We start from the raw sequence: 22,671 nt of genomic DNA, 5'->3' as shown, positions 1-22,671 counted from the left end.
AAAGCACACGTCGCACTTTCTATTCACAATATGCCGATTGAAGTAATCGATAAGTTTTGCAGAAAACAAACTTTATTTGTAACGAGAATAAGAAATGAAATAAACCACCACCGTAACTATAACAGAGAATAGAAGAAAAACATTCGTGGTTATTTCACGTGGAAAGCGTTTAACGACCCCAAGGATGATGCGTCGATTTTCCTAATGACGCGAGTCGTACAGCATTTGCAACAGCTTCCTCCTTAGCAGCGATTATATCTTTCTCCTGTAAATTAACAACAGTTCGATACACCAACTGCCTCCGTTCAAACTCGTGTAAACTAATTGACGATTTGTCACCTTTGCTTCCTGCTCGCTTTGACTGATCTGTTTGTCAACGTCCTGTTTCTGTAACTCAGCAGCCGTCGCAGCAGCGTTTCTCTGAATGGCAGCAGCCGCAGCTGCTTCCCTTGCTGCGGCAACCCGCTGTGCAGCTGCAACCGCATCCTTCAATGACGCCAATCTTTGTTGCAAAGCTACTAACTGTTTTGCGCTCGATTTAGCTTCAGCTTCGGCAGCAGACGAAATTTCTTGCGATCTGTACATGTAAATAGTCGACGAACGTATTAAACTAATTAATTTCGCTCTTTGGAAAATATCTCGTGAAATGCATGCATTTACCTCGCCACAGCTTCCCTTGCCGCAGCTTCCTTAGCCAGAGCAACCTTCTGCTGAACAATGGCAGCTTGTTTAGCTTCTGCTACCTTATGCTGCGCCCGATTTACATTTTGATTTGCTTCCTTCGCCTGTTGAATAGCTTTCAGCACATCCGGAGGATATGCAACGCTGGGTGTGCCACTAGGTGGTTCCCTTAACGTCTGAGATTAACGAGAAACCACGGTGTGAAGCAAAGTGCGGACTTTCTTAATTAAAAGGGATGCAAATTAGTCTGCCATACCTGAAGAGCGACGTCATGCGTTGCTTGGACCTGAACTTGCTGTAAGGGAATATCTGGAACCTTTACAGCATTCCAGGGAGTTGGTCCAAAACTAGTTGGAGGCCATGAATCGGTAGAAAAGATTGGCTCAATTCCAAGAAAGTCATAACCAGATGGTCCTAATATAGTTACGCTTCTTTCCTTTCTTTTTGGTGGCAATTTTGGCTCCGCGATACTGACCAAAGCAAATGCAACAACGATCTGAAAAATTTTCTTCGTTTTCTTAATATCACTGCCTCGATAACAGCGACTAAGAAAAATATTTCAAGGCTTAAAATGCTTATTACCATGTAGGTGATCTTCATGCTGGAAGAGTTGTATGTCACGATGTTATCGATGATACTGAGTTCTCCAACTCGTGGAACGAGTATATATACAGATTGCAATTCGTAAGAGAACGCTCCATCGACATCGATGTAATGACAAAATTAATTGATGCTATTAAGAGAAAATGTAAAAATAGGAATACCGCGGGAAAATTATAAGCCTTTGTTGCTTAATGACGATTGGTCGTGATGTCGTTGCTGTACAATTAGTCGCCGGAAGACTGGTTATTCGTTCGGAAATTGATGAATCGAACTGGCTATGTTATATTTATATCAAGAAACATATCAAGAAATAACTACGTCTCGCACACTTCCGGTAGGCCATATTCTTCGCGCGAGAAGGTCAACTTATTTGATCGATATCGCAATATCCTGCTGATATGTTTTTACGAAGAGGTATTTTTTCCCATGGAAATGAAATAATCCAATATCTAACATTGTTTTAGTTACGACAAACATTTATGTTCAATATATTATATACAAACAAACGTAACAATATAAATAACATATCAAAACTTTAGATAAATTATATGCACTGAGCTCAGTATAGAACATAATTGGATTGTAAATACTAACATATTTTGGTAAATCATGAGGTCATTCGCATATTTAAGATGCCGCGTTTCTTTTAGGTATTTTGTAGCCAAAAGATCCTCCGTACGTCGTTTCGGGCAGCAAGATGAAGCTTTTTACAATATCAGAATTAAATCCTTCGGAGTCTTTGAGATCATGGAAATTTTTGAAATATCTAAAATTCCTAAAACTTCCTTCGCCCGAAGGATCCTCGTAATCATTTCCGTTTCCTTTCGACGAGCTCGATCCATATTCTACTTCTGGAACTTCTTTCAGATGGATGTACTCTACGATTATGCGCTGGTTCATTGCTTGTTCTTTCCTTCGAAGAACGATATTTAATTAAAGAACACTTACCTTGTCTTGGCAATTTCTTTCTGTACAGTGTTTCAAACTCTTCGTCGATGTTCTTGTCGAGGTATTTAGATGCGTTCGCATCATCGGACGTTTCTTCGGTCTTTTGTCTTTCATAACCACGTCTATCGTCGTTTTCTTCATCCTCTTGCCTACTGTAAAAACTTTTTGTTGGCGCGCGATCCGAGTTATATTTAGTCGATGGCGCTTGCTCGTCGTCACCCTCGTCGTTCGACGAAGAATAATCATGATATTTGGGCTTCTTATCACCTTCCGCGTTACGATTCTGACTCGAATATTTGCCAAATTTTTCGTCGTATTGCTTGAAGGGAAACGAGGTCGATGGCTTAAAGTTACCTTCCGTTGCTGGCGCCTTAAAGTATTTTCCAGACCTAGTTTCGTAGTCGTCATCTTCCTCTGAATTTCCTCCGTATTGTTTCTCACGAGGTACATAATCTGTACAACGAAGTCGCTCATTAAATTAGAATTGTACTCTGGTAAAAATTATATTGCTGTATACCTTCGTCGTTATCGGCGTCGTCCTCGTCGTCGTCGGTTTTAGGCGGAGGCGCAGGCTTCTTTTTGTCAATGATCTCCACGTCAGATCGAATTTCTTGCGCTGGCGTAGCATGACGTACATTGTCAACAGATTGCACACGTTGAACGTTATCGTGTGCAAAATGCAATCGCGACTGAGGTTGGATAGGCTGATAAGCCATCGGTGAGAAGCTACTGACAGTTGGGTATACGTCTACCGCGGCGCCTTTGTATTGCGGAAATTGCGCGTTGTTATCTACGGTGGAAATTGGCACCACTTGACCCTGAAAACTGGAAAGCGGCGACAGGAAAGGTGTACTCAGTTGTACGCTGTTTAGCTTCGGCGTTTTGACTGCGAAATTGAACTGTTGATCTACAGGATTCAACACGAGTGGTTGTTGGCCTTGCGTACTGGGCAAGTACTGAGATAACTCTCGACTCTTTTGTACTTGAAGCATCGGTAACGAAGCTTTTTCGTTTTGGAACATAGGCGCGTAACTCTGCGATTCTGAGATTTTTGGCAACAGGTAATCAGTCTTATACACGGGAACTTGGAGATTTGTATCTGCAAAGAGAGAAATCGATCGGAAGGATTAACGTTGGTTGAAATAATTGATTGTTGTACCTGTTGCTGCATTTTGGTTAAACTTTGGTTGGCGGTGCGTACCGGCTTGTTTCAGCGGTTTAACAAAATCGTCACCTGTAGTTTTATAACCAGTTGACATGGTAAATAAATTATCAGAGTATGGCAATAATCGTTCGTTGTTTCGAGATTCGAAGGAATAAACGGACAATGGCGAAGTAGCATACGGCGGTGATTGTTTAAAGGTATCGCTGTACGCTAGTGGAATGCCACCTCCGACTAACGGAGATTCTTTCACAATTTGAACGTTTTTATAATGCGATGGAGATCTTGCATTACTCGATCCAATGCTTCGCATATTTGGCCCGTTCGATTGAATTTGATGAGATTTATAATCTGGAAGAACATTGTGGCCACTTTCGACCGCCCCTCTTTTTGATCTCGCGAAGCTCGAAGACAAAAATTGATGTTCTACTCCTGTAGCCGAATTCAGCGTCGATACGATTAAAGCGGTAAAAAATACCTGCAATATATTCAACCATTCAGACACATATTACGTTAACAATCGATCGTCTAACGATTATTTCCTCACAAAATTCACTAATATAACTATCGTAAATAAAACAGATCACAGAAGACGTACCAACATGGCACCAGCTTAATCGACAACGACTTAATAGATGCCGACGTTTCTTCTTAACTGGCTGCAACGCAGGCTTCGAGATCTTTTATATTCAGGGATTAGCGATACGATACAGTCGAATGGATTTGACTTTTCTATAATTGACAAAAAGCGTGTCGAGAAAAACTGAATTATATCTCCGTGACTCTCTCTGATTGTCGATGCTTAGCAAGCGTGTCAACGACCTAACTCCTTGCTAATTGATATTTCCTCGACTGCGTGCCTGCGATGCAGTGAATAATTATTGCCTTCGCCGTGACTGCTGTCTCCCTAATAATAACGTTCCGAGAAAAAAGTAAATTAAACCTTTCATTTAATAAAATTAATTTGATACTCTGATGCTTGCAGTCTACTAATTGCAAATCCGCTAAGACAATACGTACCGCAGTATTCTTGAATAATGCACGCAGTGCATTAAGTACCTTACACATAATTAAAGGTATGTTAAAATGACTTTAGAAAAACAACTTTGTTAATAAATTTAATACGAACGTGTTCCAACGTACAATACAGCCATGGAATTCACCGGAAGTACAATTAGCTGACCAATATTCGTTGTTCATAGTTCCCATGAAACTACTCAAGCATATCATTCTTAGGTTGTAGACTGAAAGAACCGTAAAAAATTTCTTTCTAATTGCTTTCCAGCTATCTTTTCTAGTGAAAGTTACAGCCTATCGCGGTAAATATACATTCTAGAATTGATGCATGAACTCTGTCACAAATTGAATCTATCACAGCTGGCGCAACGCGTGTATGAAACCGAAAGAGGAATCAGTATGTCGGTAATTGTAAAAAAAAAAGAAAAGAAAAAGAAAGAACAAAACCATGTAAGGATAAGGTCAATTACGCTATATACAAGTTTTTCTTCGGCTAATCGATAATTATGTTGCTATCGGACAATCACGGTGCAATTACCATCCTTTTATAGACCAAGTTGTAACTCTTCGATCTAATGGAGTAAAGTTAGAAATCCGGATACTTTTCAAATATCATAACGATTAAGGGAAACACTCTTCACACTTTCCTGCCCGCCTCGTACGGCAAGTGAAAATAATTCAAGAACCATGTAAAATTCTTTTCCAACAAAGTAGTTTCACGTCGGTGACGTTGAATGCAAAACGTTTGCCATGTTCTCTTCGTCGCTTATGACAAATTAATGATGCTTTGAACAACGACTAACATCGAAAAATTAGAAAAATTGGAGCTTTGAATTGTAATTTAAGTTTCGTGCTTTTTTATGATTAGCACTGTGCCATAAGATTTATTTATTTCAATCGACAATAATCAAGTAGATGCATAGAGTAGAAGGCTAAAATCAAAGACAACTATTACTTATTATAATTCAATTTTGCAACTTTACATAACATTATCGAGGGATTTTTACAAGAATTATACAGCGAAGGTACCAGGAAATTGTGTTGAATAAAAAAATATAAAGTGAATCGATATTTTTCATTTGTAATTAATATATATATATATATACAACAATCTCTAGTACCTTGAAAACAAACAATTGAAACTTTCTCTTTAGTCTCCATTCGTTTAAACTGTTGTAACTCTTCCAATATTATGTAAGATAATGTTTAAGTGAGTTGTCGATAAGTGTCATTCGTAATCACGCGAGTGATTTCTATCCGACGACGAAAAAAAATAAAAATAAAAAAATAAAAGAAAATGGATGATCGTTTTACAAAACATAACACTCGTTCGTCTACTTTTTATTTTTGTTCATTTATCTATGCTATTTTTAAATTTCGTATTGCTATTAAAAATATTTCATAATACGAATTTTCATATATCTTGATTTTATAGAACCTTTTGTTAATGTTTCAATCGGCTTGCTTTATAAGATTAACGAAAAGAATCGGTTCACATTGTTAATTGAAATTCAGACTTAAACGGTTCTCTTTTCCGACAAAGATCTTCGAGCGCTGGAATCGGTCTGCCCCAAATTGGAATACAACATACCATCGGTCATTTTCTGATAATAATCCTTCAAAGTATCATCGTAAAATTGCTGCTGCGTCCGCAGTTTTTCATTTTCGAAAAATTTATTCAATTGATTTTTGTCGCGAAAGTAGTTCGGCGTTGCTCCGTTGGGTAACTGTTTGTTTTTCATCAGTAAACCAAGGAAATTATGCACCTTAGGATGATTGTAAGCGTTCTCTTTACTATCTTTGTGCTGTTTGGACGGTTTAGGGAAATTAATTGTCTCGCGAGACAACGTGGAGGGCGAAGCGTGTGAATCAAATGGGGAGCCTTTTCTAAATTGCTTCGAATCTTGCGTGTTGTCGTGTTTCGGCGAGCCATCGGTATGAACTGGATCGATATTTGATCCGGAAGAGTCAATGGTTGCCGATTTATGGGACAAATTACTTCTAGAATGTGATCTTGGCCCATGGTGATGATTATGTTTATGATTATGATTATGGTTATTAAATCTGCTTGGTCCTGGTCTCTTTTTCCCTGGCTTTCCACGTAAATGACTTTTTGTACGATGCGAATTTAACTGCGGTGGTGTCAGGAAATCTCTGACATGTTTCGTATCTCTGAAGTCATTGTTCGATCCAAAATTATATTTGTCTTGATCTTGAGGCCTGCGCTGTCGATACGGTTTGTTATTTCCATGGGAGGAGCGCAAAGAATTCTTTGGATTTTTCTTCAGCATTTGTTCCAACGCGGCCATCATCTCTTCCGGCTTCTTACCAGGTAATTCGGTTGTTCGTACCTTTGTTTCGCTATGATGCGCTTCCAGTTGATCTTTGTTTTGCCTTGAATCGAACAGCGAAGCTTTCAATCGTTGCAGCTCGTTCTTCAGTTTCGCAATGTCCGACAAGTCGGTAGCGTTATTACGATTGTTGCCTGGTTTTCGATCGTTGTTCCACTTCTGAGAATTATAAATAGTCTTCAGAGATTCCTTGAACATTTGCTCCGCGTAGTTCTTCAGATCTAAAGTTAATTTCGGTTTTACCAAGAGTTCGCTTTGCGCAGAAAAAGAAGGTTTAAAGAAATTACCTCCAGGCAGCAATGGGACTAGATTTAGATTTTGTTGAAGCGGTTCATTGGCCTGCAGCTTGTTGTTCAACGCATTTTGATTTTTTACGACATCCATGTTTGGTACGAAATTGATCGGGTTAAACATAGGTTTGTCCTGTGACTGGTACCCCTTCAGATCGTTGCCGATGCCTTGATTATTGTTCGAGCTTATATCCGTAAATGCATTCATCACATTCTGCACGTTCGTGGATTCGGTAGTCGAAAATATGGCTGGTTTAGCCGTAACGAAGCTGGTTGTGGAGAACATAGGAATTGAGGTGGTTAAAACAGCAGTCGGGTAATTCATCGACTCGTAGGAATTTATGATCGTGGTATCTATCGGGTTCGGTTTGATATTCGGATTGACAATTTCGACGTTTCTCGTGCCAACGTGCGGTAAATGGGCATTCCCGATGATTCCTGAAACACTTGGTGACGCATTTAACGTATTAATATTATCGGTACTATGACTAGCCGTGTTATCGATCATTTGATACGCGAGCGATGGAAGCTTGATGTTTTTTAACGTTGACGCGCTATTATCGAAACCGGTATTTTGTCTCAAGTATTGCTGGCCCTGATCTCGAGATTGTTGCAACAGAAAATTCGTTCCTTGAATGTTCTGCTGTTCGGAAAGTATTTGCGGAGTACTGGCCGATAACGTTGTGAACGTTGGCATAGGATTGAAGACCGCTGGTAGCAGATGCGTCGTTTGGAGATAGGTTTTCGTTTTCGGTGCTACGTTAATGTTTTTCAACGACTGTTGATATAGATTGTCCTGTACCTGAGGCTTAACTCCTTGAGAATTGGAATTTTCCAAATAATAAGGATTACCATTGAGTGTTTGCCCTTGATCGTCATGGCCGACAGCAAAGCTTGCCGAGGCCAAGAAATTCGTGCTTGTACCGGGAAGCATGGTCTTCTTGTTCTGCGATTCAGAAGTTATTAAGTTGATCTTCGTGACTGGTATAGTCTGTGGCGTCGGTGTAATCGTGGGCATCGTTGGAAGCGGTTGCACCTGCAAATTACCGTGACTAATAGGATTTTGGCCGTGTATCCCGTGAGGATTCACCTGGATATAATCCGAGCCGATGACTGGCGTCTGCATCAACGTTGAGATAGTCTGAAAAGTTGGCTGCGGGAGTATTAGCTGCGGCATATGGTTCGCCGACATTTGATTCGAGGTAGTGACGACTGCTGGCCGAGATGTAGCCGTGCCTTGGGCATCTTGAGCCGAGATGCTCTGCAAGTTATGGTTTAAGCTCGGAGTAACCGCAAAAACTGGAGCGACTGTATTCGATACGTATTGGGGTTTAAGGTTCGCGTGCATCGAATTGTGGAAGTTATTCTGGCCAACGATAATATCTGGCAGGGGCGTGGATACTCTTATCTTTACATCGTTGCCGATCACATTTTCGCCTGTGCTTATCTCAGGAGCGGATGTGCTTACCGCGCTAAGTGGCGTGGCTGAAACGATATTGTGCAAGATTGCATTAGAGACGTCGAAGCCTTGACTGTTACCGATCGCTGTTGCGTGATCAAAGTTTGCCACTGGTACCAAGTTCACTTTGACCGGCACGATGAGTTTCGGTTTCTCAAGTTGGCCGATTTCAATACCACTCGAATGAGAAATCTCAAGGTTCGGAGAGATCTGGTTCCAGCTACTGCTCGGCTTGAAATTAGACTTCTGTGATTTCACGTGCCTCATTTCCGAGGCCGAAAATCTACCATCGTACCTCGTGTCTTCGTAGCTATCGTCTTGATCTTGATGCCGATCGTCGTCTGCCCATGAATTGCCCCTTACTTTCTGACGATGCGACTTCGATCTCGACGAATGATGTCTCTTACCCTGGCTTTCCTGCTCCGCGCTATCGAGATTCCCTCGATGTTCTTTCGGGAGACGCTTCGAGCTGTTGCTAGGTCGTCTTCTGCTCTTCTGAACTCTTCTAGGCCTCTCCGTGTACTCCCCGTAATCACCTTCATCCGACACGTCTCTCGAGTCCTCGTCGCTTCGAAATCTTCCATCTCTGTTGTTCATCGTGTAACGATGCGACACTTCGGAGCTCACCGAATCGATTATCCTCGAAGTTTGGTGATTATCGAAAGAGGATATAGTGGACGGCTGATGAAATTTGTAATTTGGTTCAGCAACCACGACAGGATGGGAAAATTTGTGATTCTTCGGAACTTGAGGGGACGAAGGCGCGATGCTGTAAGAATCACCGCCGTTCTTCGCGTTGGTCTTCAAAAAGACACTAACCTCGTCGTTCAGCCTTGGGAAGGACGACACAGCTGGCTCGTTTTGTCTAGCTGCGCTTTGTCCGTGACCGTCGTAACTGAGAACATTTTGCTGTTGATAATTGTTGCCAACTTTCTCTTGATCGCGACTCTTCTTCCCTGTATCCTTCGCTGAATTAGGAGAATAGTAATAGCTATGCGAATTATCTTCGTTGTTATTTTCGGACACGATTGTTCCATAATTTCCCATATAATCTTCCACTTTCTGCCTGTTCCCTTGAGTTTTATGTTTCGACGTAGATCGCGTTTTTTCGTCTCCGTTTTCGTTGATATCCAACGCTTCCCCGTATAAATCTGTATAAGTGGCAACCACCGGTGTGTCGTTCCTAACTTTAAGCAGCTCGAAATTGTTCTGGTCCCCTTGATACTCGAACGATCTACGATTTGCGCTCAAATTAGGAAAGTTTAAAAATATTCTCGCTTCCGTGGAATAAACAGGATCGTCCTCGAGGTTATCCGTTTCTTGTGGAACCATCTGTTCGTTGGTGCTATCGGTGTTGGCCGGATTTACTCGCTCGTTTAAAAAGTTATTCCAAGTAACGTTAATTGATTCTTTCTCTTTTCTCAACGACGTAGCATCCGGTTGCCCGAATAGATCAGACGGTGATGGCGATGAAGATACTAAAATAGGTACAAACCCATTTGAATTTTCATAGTGTACGGTGGTATCTATCATAGATGTTATCAACTGGTTTCGAAACTCCGGTTTCTGTTCTGGCTTCTCCGCATTTTGCGCCACGTTCTCCGACGCAGTTGCGATCTGATCAAACGCCGCTTCATCCCGCGGGTGCGTGTTTCCTGTTCCTATTACGTGCGGCCAGCTCAAAGACAAGAGTACAACCTGCACCGAATACAAAGTTATTAACAATAAGTTAAGAAAACGACTATTTCCATTTAATTCGCGTACTTTATAATTAAGTTTTCTCGTATCAGCCGCAATTTGATCATACCATGTACAAGTGATCGAACAAAAACTCGATCGTGATCGAAGTACGTTAAGTAAAATTACGTTTCACTGGCCGATAAAGTTCGCAGCCCTGTGCATCGTGTAACATCGATCAAATTGAAAAGCACAGGAGATGCGTTTTAAACCGATTTATCGAATGCTTTTAACTAAAACGTTAACTGGTTTGAAGAAAGTCGACGCACCGGTGGTCGAAAGAAGAAAGCGCTCCGATTATCACGAATTTAAGATAATACCAAAATTAAACGGAATGACCGGTGAAAATAAATGGCAGTCATTGGGCTGACCTAGAAAAAAGAAACATACTAGAAAAGTAAAATGCGAGGGGCATGCGTGTGTACTGTGACAGTGAAGGACTGAATGTGCACGGAAGCAAATCCTCAAGAACTTTCTCACCGATTCGCAAAAGCTGGATGTTAATTGAATCTCTTGGAATTTGGACGATTTTCAATTTAAGAATAAAATATAGCACGAAGAAGAAATATTTCAGTGGAAAAGGTTATTAATGAAAATCGCCAGTAGAGGGTAGCGATTCAAATTAAAGTGGAACGTTCCTGTTTGACATTCGACGGAGATAATTGGGATATAAAGTGAAATAATCATAGCTAATAATGAATTACCTCGGACAGAATAAAATTGCATTTAATTGCCAGAGAATAATACCATTCCCGACTAATAAGTGGACGTTAACCACATAGCAATAAATTTCGTTCTACTTTCGGGCAGACCAAAATAATCCGGCACACGAGATTCCAGTGGCCCGAGTGTTCAAAGAAAGTAAGATCTTTCCTTTGACGTTTAATTGGCTAACACGTACACGAAGCAAATTAGGGAAAACACCAACGTCGAAATATGAAGAAAGAAAGTGCTCCAATTACGCGGATCTGTGTGCGTGTTTAGATACACTCTATAAACCTTTATCGGCATTTTATGTTTAATTTTTCGGATATATACGAGACGGCGTTAGATTCTGCTTTTATATCGTGATTTAATTTATCCGGTAGCTTATCGTGATTTTCATCTTCTTACGGCATTAAAAAACGGCGGAACAAAAGACATTACGATCTCCGATTTAACGTAGCGTAAAAGTACGAATCTCTTTTCATCGCGATTCGAACAGGCCGATCTATTACGAAAAAATATTTCGTCGTCGACACAAGAATTAGCGTATCGACGTTTAAGAGAACTACACTCGTTCACGAAATTCTGACTGTTCATGATCCGATCGTCACAATTCACACAGAATCGAATCGGCACTTTTTGTCGAAAGTTTGGTATCACGTACTTACGAGACAAAAGAACATTTTCCTAGCCGAAGCAGGAGCACCGTTTACCCTCTAAAACAGAAACCACGATTAAGATGGGCCGAGTGTCACCGAGCTTCGCGTTGAACACATTGATTGCAACACGGTTTTTTCTCAGAATTTCTATTGTATAATCCAAAAGATCTTGCGAGTTGGACCTCCACGCGAGAACTGAGCCACATAGTAGACACGCGATTTTCTTTATACACTCTGGTAGCCAAGTGAAAAATATCGTTCTAAATATTATCCTATAGTCCACCAGTCGGAGGATACTTTCATTCGCGACACGCGACCATCGCTGAGAAATTGTTGTCTCTAATAACTGCAGGATGCGACCACGCATCATTATCGTGCACACCACGCCAATTTGCTGGAAGAAGAAAAGTAACTTAGGTTGACTGATCGCGCTACGCCTTGAGATTCACAAATATTTCATATCATAATTAACGATAGTTTATCGATTAATAATATGTAACGCGTTAATCTTTCGTATCCCTCTTATCATATCTCTGCGTTCAGCTTATAAGCTTCGTTGTTCGATGTAATAATTAGTAGACTCAGAATTAATATATTTCGAACATCATTTTTCGGTGGAATCGATACTATCGGATACAAAGAAATTCCAATTAGATATAAAACTATCGCAAACTATAAAAGAATCACCTTAGATGGTCAGTAGTTTTCCGACTGGATTTTATGCGCTCTAAAACACACGCATTATGCGCAGCGCGCTTACTCCTCCCGATGCAACCAGTCTTACACGATAGAAACGTTGGCTGATGTCGGTGTACCATGATAGTACCACGCTCGACCATTCTTTGCTGTGTAAGACCGCACTCGCAATCGCTACAGTTTAATGCCTTGTGTCTAATTGCCGTGCTTTGCAGATAGGCGGAGATATTATCGTTGCCTTTCGTTGTGAAAACGTGGCATTAACTGCGCCCTACGGCCATCGCAGCTTCAGTTTGTTCATCTGCACTTAACAAATAATTAATGCTAATTACCTTCCTCTCCCAACCGTTTCACGTACATTTGTCCTTTCTTCTTTGGCTATTTTTCTTTGTTCTTCTTTTCGATGAGAGGAGGGGCAGCTGAGGAAAATTCTGCTGATGCTGTGCACAATTTAGATTTGATCTATACTTGGAGGCAACTTCGATGTTGATGTCGGCGTCAACGTTGCGTAGAATGCGTTCTAAGCTTCTCGGGTATCGGCGATGTTTGCATATATGTACAAATGTATGCTAAATTCGCATCTTTCACTAGGTGAATCGTTAAACGAAGAAAAAACATTAGAAATTTCCTGCGGGATTTTACTTTTCTTGAATTTTCTACATTAATTAGTTCTAGAGTTTATGTTGAATAGATAATAATGCTAAGTGTCATTAATCAGACCGATCAGATTGATAACGGGAATTATCGAAAACATTTCGTGTGGAGACTGGGGATGGTAGAAGGGGAATCGAAAGTAACGAAAATTAAAAAGACTGTGTTTAAGCAGCGCGTGCAAATAACATCGTGCAGTGCGATAAATATCGCTAATGATCTCATTAAACTAAATTTAGAGGAAATGAAAGACTCGTTCGCTTAAGTACGAATTTTATTTAATTAGATAGATATGTATACAGGGGCGTAAATGTACGCTTTATACCAGATCCTTACGAACTAAGTTTATAAGGTACCTTCATGAAGTAAAAAATTTGGTCAATCATAGGTTAAATTTCAAAGCGTTGATCCACTTTGAGCACGACTAATTCTTCGAAAATTAAAAACGTTCAGAAATTACTCCGCAACTCTCGAAGAAGCAGCGACCGCGGTAGATACAGTCGCGAAACTTTATTGCACAATCCCGTATTAAATACTATCGAATCACTGTCTTTAATAAATCGTATTCTCTTCAAGTTCAATGGCACAAAGCGTCTTACAAAATAATAGTAGATGTGCCAGACACGTCGCTTTCGCTTCAGCCTTGATTGCCCTCTTTCCTTTTTCTATGGGCCATTAGTTGTTGACCTTGTAATTGGTATATCTTGGATCTTCTAAAATTTGAACGCTTTTAGTTTTCTGCCGACCACTTGACCCTTGGACGTAACGACTATTCGAATCATCTAAATTGCTAGCTTCGTAACTCGATTTCCCAACGTACGAATTTGAGCTGTAAGTCGGTGATTGTGCATCGTCTTGCGTCAATCGAATCAGATCTAGAACGGGGCTCTTATTAGTCCCAATCGTCGAATGCTTGGAAAAGGATTCCGACCCGAGATTGTACGTTGACGGTTGTGCCAATTGTTGAATGCTCTTAGCATACTGAAGCAAGTATTGTTGAAGCAGAGCCTTCAGATTGATGTTCTGCGTGTCTTTAGTCTGAATAGGAGAAGCACCATCGACTCTCAGTATAATGACCGGTATCAGAGAGTTTCCAGCTTGCACGAAAGTCGGACGAACGTTCAAAATAGACGAAGGATTTCTAATATATTCAGAGATGGACGGATTATAGTTCAATAAGTCCGAGTACTGTAGGTTAGAATAATCGTTTAAATCGTTGTTGCTGAAACTTTGTTTCTGCGATTCCCTATTTTCTGCAAGTATCGTATCCAGATAGTTCTGTATTTTCGGATTGTACTTGGGTGTAGTTCGAGAAGAATGTACGGTGGACGAACTGAAGAAAGAGTTGACAGGTGTTGTGCCGTTAATAGTCGGTTCCGTCGTATATTCTGGATTCGGGCTATTCACCATGTATCTTGATAAAGTTTGCTGATTACGCGAACTATAATTGATTTTGGGTCTGGTCAAGCTAGGCTTCATCTTCTCCCGTGAAGTTGACGAAACGGGGGGAAAAGAATAGGTGTTTGCTAGGTTGCCGTTGGGTTGGCGCTGTTGCCCCAGGTTTACATTTTGCCTCTGGCTCACTAAATTCTGATAGCCGAGTCGATACACTTGTTGCAGTGGCAAACTCGCCGACAAGGATTCCGCAGAAACGAATGGATTTGGCTCTCGTCCGGTTTGCTCGGATACTGTAGGAAATTGCACCGGCCCCTGCGATAAAATATTATTTTCCGTAGAGCTATTTTCATAAATGGAATAAGGTTCCTGGGTTTTTGTGGGTTGCTGCCCCAACGGGTGCGAATATTCAACGTAAGTAGAAGGCGGAACGTCGGAGACCCTGCCGTCCGGATATTTCCAAAAGACTTTGTTCTCGTAGCGGATTCCATTCTCCATGGTGTACTTGGGACTGTTTGAGTGTGGCGAACCAACCATTGGAAAATGAGGATCGTAGTTCAGTGGAGCGATCGTAGAGGAGCCAATATTTTGAGAAACGGAACCGAAGCTATGGGAATTGATATTGGATTGAATATTCTGTTTCTGGCTTGTGTAAGTTTGCGCGTTCCCGTTATGGGAGAAAGGATCTACGGTAACATAGTTGAACGAATCGCTCTGTGAACTCGCAAAGTTCGCAGCACCAGGAGTTACATATTTGAGTGTCTCCGTGACGCCAACAGGCAAAGGTGATTGTGTCGTAGTTGGCAAATTATTATTCCTGTATCCGGAATTTTGAATTGCAAATGAGCTGACTGGAGGTTTCGATGTTGTAAAGAAGTTTCGATGCGATTCGGAACTGGAACTTGCTGCGGCTTTTTGCGGCTTCGTTCGTAATCCGAACACGGACTCGGGTTTCATAGTCCGATGAAAATTCAAATATCGGAGATTCGCTTGACTCTGGCTATTAATCTCGGAGAATGATGTAGCGAAAGAGTTCTGTTGCGTACTAAAATGTCCCTTTTGATTGCTTGGCTGTACCCTTTCGATTATCGTCTTTGGTAGGAAAGGACTAATCGATTCCTCGATGCTCACCGTGGTCCCTGATTTTCCGGCTGGAAAATAGTAGTTGTATTTTCTCATTTGGATGGAGTTCGTGTTGAGACCGTAACCGAGGCCGCTGTTCACCGTACGCTTCGATTTCTCCTCGGAAGTGACATTTCCATCCTCTGTATCGTTGCCGAAATCCAGTAGTATTATTGGTGGTAAAATCGGTAAGTCATCCGACTGATTCTCTTCATCCTTTGAATCGGATTTTTTCGAAACGGCATCGTCGATATCCTCTAGAGGGGAGCTAGCGGTAGACTCGTATTCTTGATCGTCATCCGCTTCGGAAGTTAGAGGCTTCCCAGCGACGTTCGACGAGCAGAAACCAATTATGAGAAGAACCATAGGAATCTGAAAGCGACGAAAAGCGTATGAGGTATGAACGGACGTGTACAATAACGAGAAGGTAGTTATGGATCTTACAGCTTGATACTCCAGTAATGATAATTTTACTTTCACTTCCCTTCCATTAGCTTTATCGTAGAATGTCATACGTTTTTGTTCATAAGATGGACGAACGTTTATCAAACAAAGTTATAATTAACAAAGGGAAATCGATGCATTTTTTGCGCGATAAATATTACGAGGTCGACTTTAACAGGAAAAAGTGGGAATTTTTACAAGGTCACAGTTAAGGCCAAGTATCCGGTTGGCAAGTAAAGAGAACGAGTTTCGTACTGTGCACACTTGTGATTTTCACCGCTTTCTTCGCTAACTGTATACCACCGCTGATATTCCTGTATTTCGAATTAAAGTTTTGCTCCGGATTTCAAAATAAAAATATCGCAAACTTGAAAGATCGTTTTGAAACAGTCGTAAACAGGTTGCATTTGTATCTAAGCGTGCTGTTGTGAATCTTAATTTTCTCTAAGAGACGCCATTAATAATCTCCAAGTGACAGGTAAGAAAGTTACTCGAAAGGCATAGACATTATCGCGTTATACTCTTTTGCACTCAGAACGATTACCATAGAAATTATTTAATTTTGAAATCGCTCAACCTACTGGCTGAACGCTACTGCGTTTCGTAACAGAGAATGATTATTCGGTAAATGGAGCGTCGCACCATTTTCACCAAGGTTTATCTTTCGACCAGGTAGAAAATCAACCGTTACCTAATAACGAATAACCCGAATAGATTTTATGACAGCCGAGAACCGCTGTTCCTGTAGTACCTTCAAGGACTTTCACTGACTTGCTCAAGAGCATCTGCCACGGTTACTTTGCCGGACCTGCGCGACCGTAGATGGAAGAAAATAAGAAACACTTTCTCCATAATGACCGATTCAGAAAAATCTCGTCGACAGAAAGAATTTAATTCTATCAACGAAACGATGAATTATTTTCAGTTGATATCGTTGGCAAAAATGATATTAAATAAATCGGTGTAGCTAGCAGTCAGTCATATCTATGTGATCTATAAGTTACTAGATCTTGTACGAAATATGGCGAGATAAGCGAAGAAACGTACGTTGGAACGCATACAAATAACGTCATTCGTATTATCATTCTGAGCATTCTGAAAAACTAATAAGGGTGATCCTTCATAAACGAGATAAGGTAAAAGTCATATTCCGTGCACGTAAAACTATTATTCGTTTGTCCTGCCCCTTCACTTCACAATTTGTATCTTTTAAGCATGAAACGAGTAGTATGTGCGTAATACAAATCATTTTGAAATTTCGTTGTTGCTATAACGAAACACGATGATCTCGATTATATCGATGAAAGTTGAAACTCTAAAGAATCCTGTATAACATACACGTAGTATACCTAAAAGAATTTTCTACGATAAATGTTCACATATTTGCATCAGTCACTTAATGTGTAGTTTTATAGTAACTGCGTATAGAGATGTTAAATGCCGAATCGATCAGCTGGTAGGTACGACGCGTGAAATTTCCGAAATATAAAAATGAAACGTTTAAGAAAATGTCAAAGCTGAAGCGAGAAATCGGTGTACTTACGTGTATCACGAGAATCTTCATGATGACGGTCGACCTTAAACCTGTACGCTTGACTCTTGGTCTTCTCGCGTGTATTTGGAACTGATGAAGCAGTGGCGGCTACATCCCACCTTATATGCCTTCGCTTGAACCGCGAGAGGGACACCACGATTATAGTTTCACCGCTGTAACACACTGACATTCTTTATTCGATATGTATGGAAAGACATCTGCCAGTAGCGTAGCGACACCGCTATGGCAGTGTGCTCATCCTTGGTCAATATTTCAACACGAAGAAAGCTAATGTCACGATATACATATTCGTAGTTATGATCGCGACAACCAGATTAAAGCGACAATTAATTACCGTCCAAGGTGACACGTGCTTTTTCATGGCTAATTGAGTCGTGCAAAAGATCAGCCGAAACTCGATAAATTATTACAATTACGCAAATCCTTAATGCTGCGTCATTTGCTAACCGTTGATTAAAAATGATATGACTGTAAAACAAATTTTTATTGCTGCGCAACGTTTATACCGTTGTGATATTTTTCTTAATTAGTATACAGCGTGTTAATAAAAAAAAAAGAAAAATTAAAATGTTTGCCTAGCTGAAATTTTTGGCAAATAATATCAAAAGCCTGCACCATTGGTTCTTTCCCCAGGATCCGCTTTCTCATTTTGGCACACGGCGCCGGCATCCGCGTAAATAGCTAAGTGGCTGTGTCTCTGCCTCGTGTCAACAGCTCTCTATTCGAATACGTAATGTGATGGCGATGCTTTTATCATAGTTACACTAACGCCATAATCGGAGAAATGGGCCAATAAATTATTCAACTTCAAAGAAGATGGAATATTGAAGGTTTCAGATACTTTTAATTCATAAATTTGAATATATTCGTTACGATTTCCGTGACAAAATATTTGACGATATTTTTTGCTTTCTATCTTTTACAATTTAGAAAATGCTCAATTTACAACATGTAGCCAAAAAAATATACTAATTCCTTTGAAACTTTCAATCACTGAACTGTTTCATCGGATGTAAAAATTTCACCTAATATAGTACAATGATAGTAAGTGTAGGACAACGTTCCTTTTAATAAGAGTTTATTAAAAAATTGTAAACGTACACCCACAGGTATATATAAAAAAAAACGAAAGATCAACAAAGTTAAACATAAGTACGACGTTTACGCTTGTAATTGAAGGATCTTCGATAAAAGACTAGATGCGACGCCTTTTATTGTCGGCGGTATATCTTCACTCGCTTCTCAACTGCAATGAACGTCGAAGTTTCTATTAACAGTATCTACTGACCATCATACTCGACGATCGCCAATTATCAGATAATGAAAACGCTCAATGGATTAGTCAATCTTGCGTTTCTTGTATAAGAAATTTTCTTTCGATGGAAGAAAACCTCTTTCCAGCTTTATCGGCCTCTCTTGATATCTGTAACGAATATTTATTTCAGCAAACGTATCTAGGAAACTGGCGGACTAGGAAGAGATTTTATCCACATATATAGCTCGTTATAAATAATAATTTCGTACTTGGAAGAATCTTGGGCTGCGATCAAATTGCTTGGAACGTACGAGTCTAGCAATGATCTAGGCTCGGACGAGCCTGCGTAATTTTGTTCTGGAACAGGTTCTTCGTCGTGCGACGAAACGGGCGTCAAAGACGTGGCACTAGATTTGAAATCCTGTGCTGGTATTTGAGGTGGTACTAGATCGGTATTTGGTTCTTCCGGATCCTGTTACGATAAGTATATTTATGCAGCAGAATCTTTTAATCAAAAGGAATTTCGTTGCCTTCCTATTACAAATTCCATTTACTTCCTCGCATCGCTACGAACCTTGACGTAATTCTGAGTCACGCTCTGACTGTTTTGTTGCCCCAGACCTTGATTCGGCAGCTCATCAGCAATTGATGCCGCGGAATGGAACTCTTCAAGCGGCGCGGTGTATTTCACGCTGCCTTGCAAAGAATTATCTTGATCGTAGCTAGGTGGACGAGCGTAAACGTCACTGTAAACTGGCGTGGCATGCATATAAACCGTTGCCGGTTGAGTGTACACTAGCTGGGAAACGTACTGTGGCTGGGACGGAGCAATGTACGCTTGTGTATATAGAAGTTGCCTTCCTTGGGCATACGTTTGATCCGATGGTGCGTAAGTTGGCACGCTGAATAACGCAGAGCTAGAGAATTTCTTTGAGTTAACGGGAGTTGTATAAATTGCACTCTTCGTAACCTGAAACGATGAATGCTTCTATTTAGTTCTAGTATCGTTTCCAAAATTCTACAAATACTATGAAAATTATACTTTCTAATAATTATTTCTCCAGATACTAACCTTGGTCGAAGAAGCAGCAGGTGCGCTATTATATTTTGGTGCGTACTGTATTTGGTAAGTTTGCTTCCCGGTTACTATTGGCTTTTGATTTAGCGTTGATGTATAGAAAGGGATAGATATATGATTGGTCGTTGCTGTGGTTAATCGCGGTACCAATAATCCGGTTTTACCAGAACTTACGTCTAAATTCGGGTAATAAGTCAGAAGATGCATCGTAGGTATGTCGATGTATACCGGTTCTGTAAAAATTTCATTAAAGGTTAAATTAAGTTCGGGCCGACCTTAAATGTTGCGTTCGCCTTTCACATTGTCGAGACCTTTATTCACATTTCTCGCGAAGTTCGCCGAAACTGTTTTTTGTTGCGCAGCCTGCAACTGATTGCCAATATTCACTTCCGGTTGGTAAGTCAATTCTTCCGACTCATAGGCATTTGACGTGATTCCTTTTGGGGCTAATGACGGCTGCTGTTGGTATTCGTTGTAATATCGCTGTGGTAATATTTGTTGCGGCGAGATGTTGTTCTGCTGCTGATAAACTTGTTCTTTCGCCGCGTACTTGTTAGGGTGGACGTACGTTTCTGGCTGGAACTAAATAAACATGAATTGAGCTAATCTCCGATTATATGATTTAACATGATTTGTGACATTTACAACGTTTGTTTTACATTTTGCACTGGAGGTGGGGTTACGTACGTAACCGACGAACTAGTCGGTGGTCCATGATATTGATTCGGTACTTGGTAGTGTTGTTGGCTAAATTCTGGCTTTGTAAGGAATTTTGATTGCTCGGTCCGTGTAATGCCGGATTTCGATATACCTTCCACTTTTAAATTATCCCTTTCTATGTCCTCCAAGTTGATCTTCTTTTCTCCATTCGCACCGATGCACAGCAAGCCCAGCATCAAATAAAATTTCTGCAAAATAAATAGCAAAGTATCGCGTAACTAAGAAACTGTAAATCGTTTTTATTCAAATATAATATTACTAAAATAAAGTAATTCAAATTTTAAATGCAATACAACTATACGCGATAGCGTAGATTGCAACAAACGATAGCCATTATTTATATTTGGTCATATATTTGCTTCTTAACCATTGCGTTTGCTGGTAAGAAATGAACTTGTATCGGGATATACTTTCACTGATCACAAAGTTCTGGGTCAAATATCCGGTATGGAGCACTCTTTTATACACTGCACCTGGATGCAATCTCTCTGGGGGAGGGCTACTCCCGTAAGCGAGTGCATCGCATGTATCGTCGATACAAAAGTAAAAGTTTATGGTTCTCGTATTAATTGCGATACAGATACTATCAAAGTGGCATAGCCGAAATTTTCTCTTTCCATAATTTATCGGTATATTAAGAAATTTTATTTCCGCATACGAAGATAAGACGTTGTACAGATTTCCAACGTAAAGCGTACTAACAGTCCGAAACAAGGGGCCACTGGTAATTAAGATATTATGAGACGACTAGAAGAGCACTTACCATGTTGCTTTAATTTCAGAAAGTATGACCGCGACCCGAAGATTCTAGCTCTACTACAAAACCAATGTAGATTTACCTTCTCTTATATAGCCTTTACCCCTACCAGCAGTATGTATGTATATCTTGACGGGGCACATTTCACTCGTGTATCATAGCGTCTTTAGTGGCCCTCCTGGACCACGTGATAGGAATACCTGCTTCACTCAGGTACAAGTGAAGGGACGGAACATCCCTTTCATTATTAAAAATCATAGAACGTGCGATGTTACGTGCACGAGGAAAAAGGAGCATGCCAAAACTTGATCATATATAATACGATCGCTATATATATAGTATCGCTAATAGCAGGCTGTACGATAATATGCTAATACAACTTGGTACTACACTTCGCACGATTAAAAAATCAGTACACATCGAGTATCTGTCTTGAGAGATATTAGTTTTCTAATTTCTAGCTCCTCGTCGGACGCTATGTATTTCCCACGATATACCAACCACGATAATTAGCCGCGTTTAATTCAAGAAAAACAAGCAGTTTAGTAGACGTTTAGCTGTGAGAACGTATCGTGAAAAGTGAATAGAAAGAAGGATATACTCCGTGGGGATCGGAAGCCGATCATTAAATAGATCTTTCTAATTTCCATTGCCAAATGCATTGTCAATGTAAGATGTGCGCCAAACGTGGTACAATAGAAAGTAATCTGCTTGTAAATCGTTTCATGCTTCCCAGTACAAAGATTTAATAATTAATTTATCGGTTAATCGGCACATCGATCTGTGTACTTATCCTGCATTCGACAGCTTTTATAATATAACACTGGAAATATAATCAATTTGAATCTGTTTTACAAATACATATATTCCATATGTACATAAATAAGTAGTCTATGGGCGGAAGTAGATACAATGCTGGAGAATTTACGAATAAAAGTATCTAAGTATAGTCTCTTACAATATTCGCGATGATTAAAAATACAAGAAATAAAGTCGCTATGAATACTTGACTCGAACAATTGAAGGGTGTGCTCAATATATTCAGAGAGAGAGACTTAATGATCGTCAAATTTAATGGTGACCGAGCCTGAAACCATTGTCTCGTGCGTTATTTCAAGAAGAAAATTTCAATGGAACATTCGCCATGCTTAAAGCAAAAAATTCACGCGATTTATTAACACAGAATAAAATAAAAATGACAAGTATGCCTGGACGCTTTTAACGTCCAGGAAAATCTTTCTCGCGTATGAGTGAAATTTACAGGAAGACGAGGCGAAATATATCTACGCGCGAAAGAAACTTGGAAGAAAAAGAGGCAGGTTACTTTTCACTCTCAAAGGCCTTCGAAAAATTTATTTGAAATTAACGGAAGGAAAGGAGATCTTG

At 40.2% G+C, this 22,671-nt stretch overlaps 5 protein-coding genes across 5 annotated transcripts; all 5 read right to left on the bottom strand.

Annotated features, from left to right (window-relative positions):
* Positions 1-169: 169 nt before the first annotated feature.
* On the bottom strand, positions 170-1,281 carry LOC105666083 (flagellar radial spoke protein 2-like). Its single transcript, XM_012312040.3, has 5 exons — positions 1,264-1,281; positions 938-1,177; positions 661-857; positions 340-577; positions 170-265 (listed from the first exon to the last, which is right to left on the bottom strand). The coding sequence occupies exons 1-5, from the start codon at positions 1,279-1,281 to the stop codon at positions 170-172; spliced, it is 789 nt and encodes a 262-aa protein (XP_012167430.2).
* A 417-nt stretch (positions 1,282-1,698) lies between these two features.
* On the bottom strand, positions 1,699-3,902 carry LOC105666082 (the record flags this gene model as incomplete). Its single annotated transcript, XM_020864416.2, has 4 exons — positions 1,699-2,162; positions 2,233-2,685; positions 2,750-3,331; positions 3,392-3,902. Coding segments are annotated over 4 exons (1,797 nt in total), but the record flags the coding sequence as incomplete, so codon positions are not given.
* Positions 3,903-5,928: 2,026 nt separating this feature from the next.
* Positions 5,929-12,451, bottom strand: LOC105666081. The gene is made up of 3 exons (XM_012312038.3): positions 12,428-12,451; positions 11,622-11,669; positions 5,929-10,209 (listed from the first exon to the last, which is right to left on the bottom strand). Exons 1-3 carry the CDS (start codon positions 12,449-12,451, stop codon positions 5,929-5,931), a joined length of 4,353 nt encoding a protein of 1,450 aa, XP_012167428.3.
* A 781-nt stretch (positions 12,452-13,232) lies between these two features.
* Positions 13,233-17,626, bottom strand: LOC105666080. Its single transcript, XM_020864549.2, has 2 exons — positions 17,464-17,626; positions 13,233-15,848 (listed from the first exon to the last, which is right to left on the bottom strand). Exons 1-2 carry the CDS (start codon positions 17,482-17,484, stop codon positions 13,635-13,637), a joined length of 2,235 nt encoding a protein of 744 aa, XP_020720208.2. The 5' UTR covers positions 17,485-17,626; the 3' UTR covers positions 13,233-13,634.
* Positions 17,627-18,678: 1,052 nt separating this feature from the next.
* Positions 18,679-21,355, bottom strand: LOC100646713. The gene is made up of 7 exons (XM_020864343.2): positions 21,292-21,355; positions 20,468-20,716; positions 20,120-20,390; positions 19,803-20,041; positions 19,305-19,700; positions 19,000-19,202; positions 18,679-18,898 (listed from the first exon to the last, which is right to left on the bottom strand). Exons 1-7 carry the CDS (start codon positions 21,292-21,294, stop codon positions 18,814-18,816), a joined length of 1,446 nt encoding a protein of 481 aa, XP_020720002.2. The 5' UTR covers positions 21,295-21,355; the 3' UTR covers positions 18,679-18,813.
* Between the last annotated feature and the right edge of the window lie 1,316 nt (positions 21,356-22,671).

This window comes from Bombus terrestris, chromosome 9 (genome assembly GCF_910591885.1).
Source record: "Bombus terrestris chromosome 9, iyBomTerr1.2, whole genome shotgun sequence".
In the NCBI taxonomy this organism is placed as follows: domain Eukaryota; kingdom Metazoa; phylum Arthropoda; class Insecta; order Hymenoptera; family Apidae; genus Bombus; species Bombus terrestris.
This window is presented reverse-complemented; position numbering and strand designations above follow the sequence as displayed.

Excerpts from the sequence above, each read along its gene's own strand:
- LOC100646713 (XM_020864343.2), bottom strand. Across the intron at positions 20,391-20,467 it reads CCCCACCTCCAGTGCAAAAT|TTCCAGCCAGAAACGTACGT; the intron begins GTAAAACAAACG and ends ATGTTTATTTAG. Across the intron at positions 19,203-19,304 it reads TGACTCAGAATTACGTCAAG|GATCCGGAAGAACCAAATAC; the intron begins GTTCGTAGCGAT and ends TTATCGTAACAG.
- LOC105666081 (XM_012312038.3), bottom strand. The coding sequence starts at position 12,451 with ATGGTCGAGCGTGGTACTATCATG. Across the intron at positions 11,670-12,427 it reads TCGAGCGTGGTACTATCATG|AGGGTAAACGGTGCTCCTGC; the intron begins GTACACCGACAT and ends TTTCTGTTTTAG. Across the intron at positions 10,210-11,621 it reads GGAAAATGTTCTTTTGTCTC|GTTGTACTCTTGTCTTTGAG; the intron begins GTAAGTACGTGA and ends TATTCGGTGCAG.
- LOC105666083 (XM_012312040.3), bottom strand. Across the intron at positions 578-660 it reads GCAAGGGAAGCTGTGGCGAG|ATCGCAAGAAATTTCGTCTG; the intron begins GTAAATGCATGC and ends TTACATGTACAG. Across the intron at positions 266-339 it reads AAAGCGAGCAGGAAGCAAAG|GAGAAAGATATAATCGCTGC; the intron begins GTGACAAATCGT and ends GTTAATTTACAG.
- LOC105666080 (XM_020864549.2), bottom strand. The coding sequence starts at position 17,484 with ATGAAGATTCTCGTGATACAC. Across the intron at positions 15,849-17,463 it reads TGAAGATTCTCGTGATACAC|ATTCCTATGGTTCTTCTCAT; the intron begins GTAAGTACACCG and ends CGTCGCTTTCAG.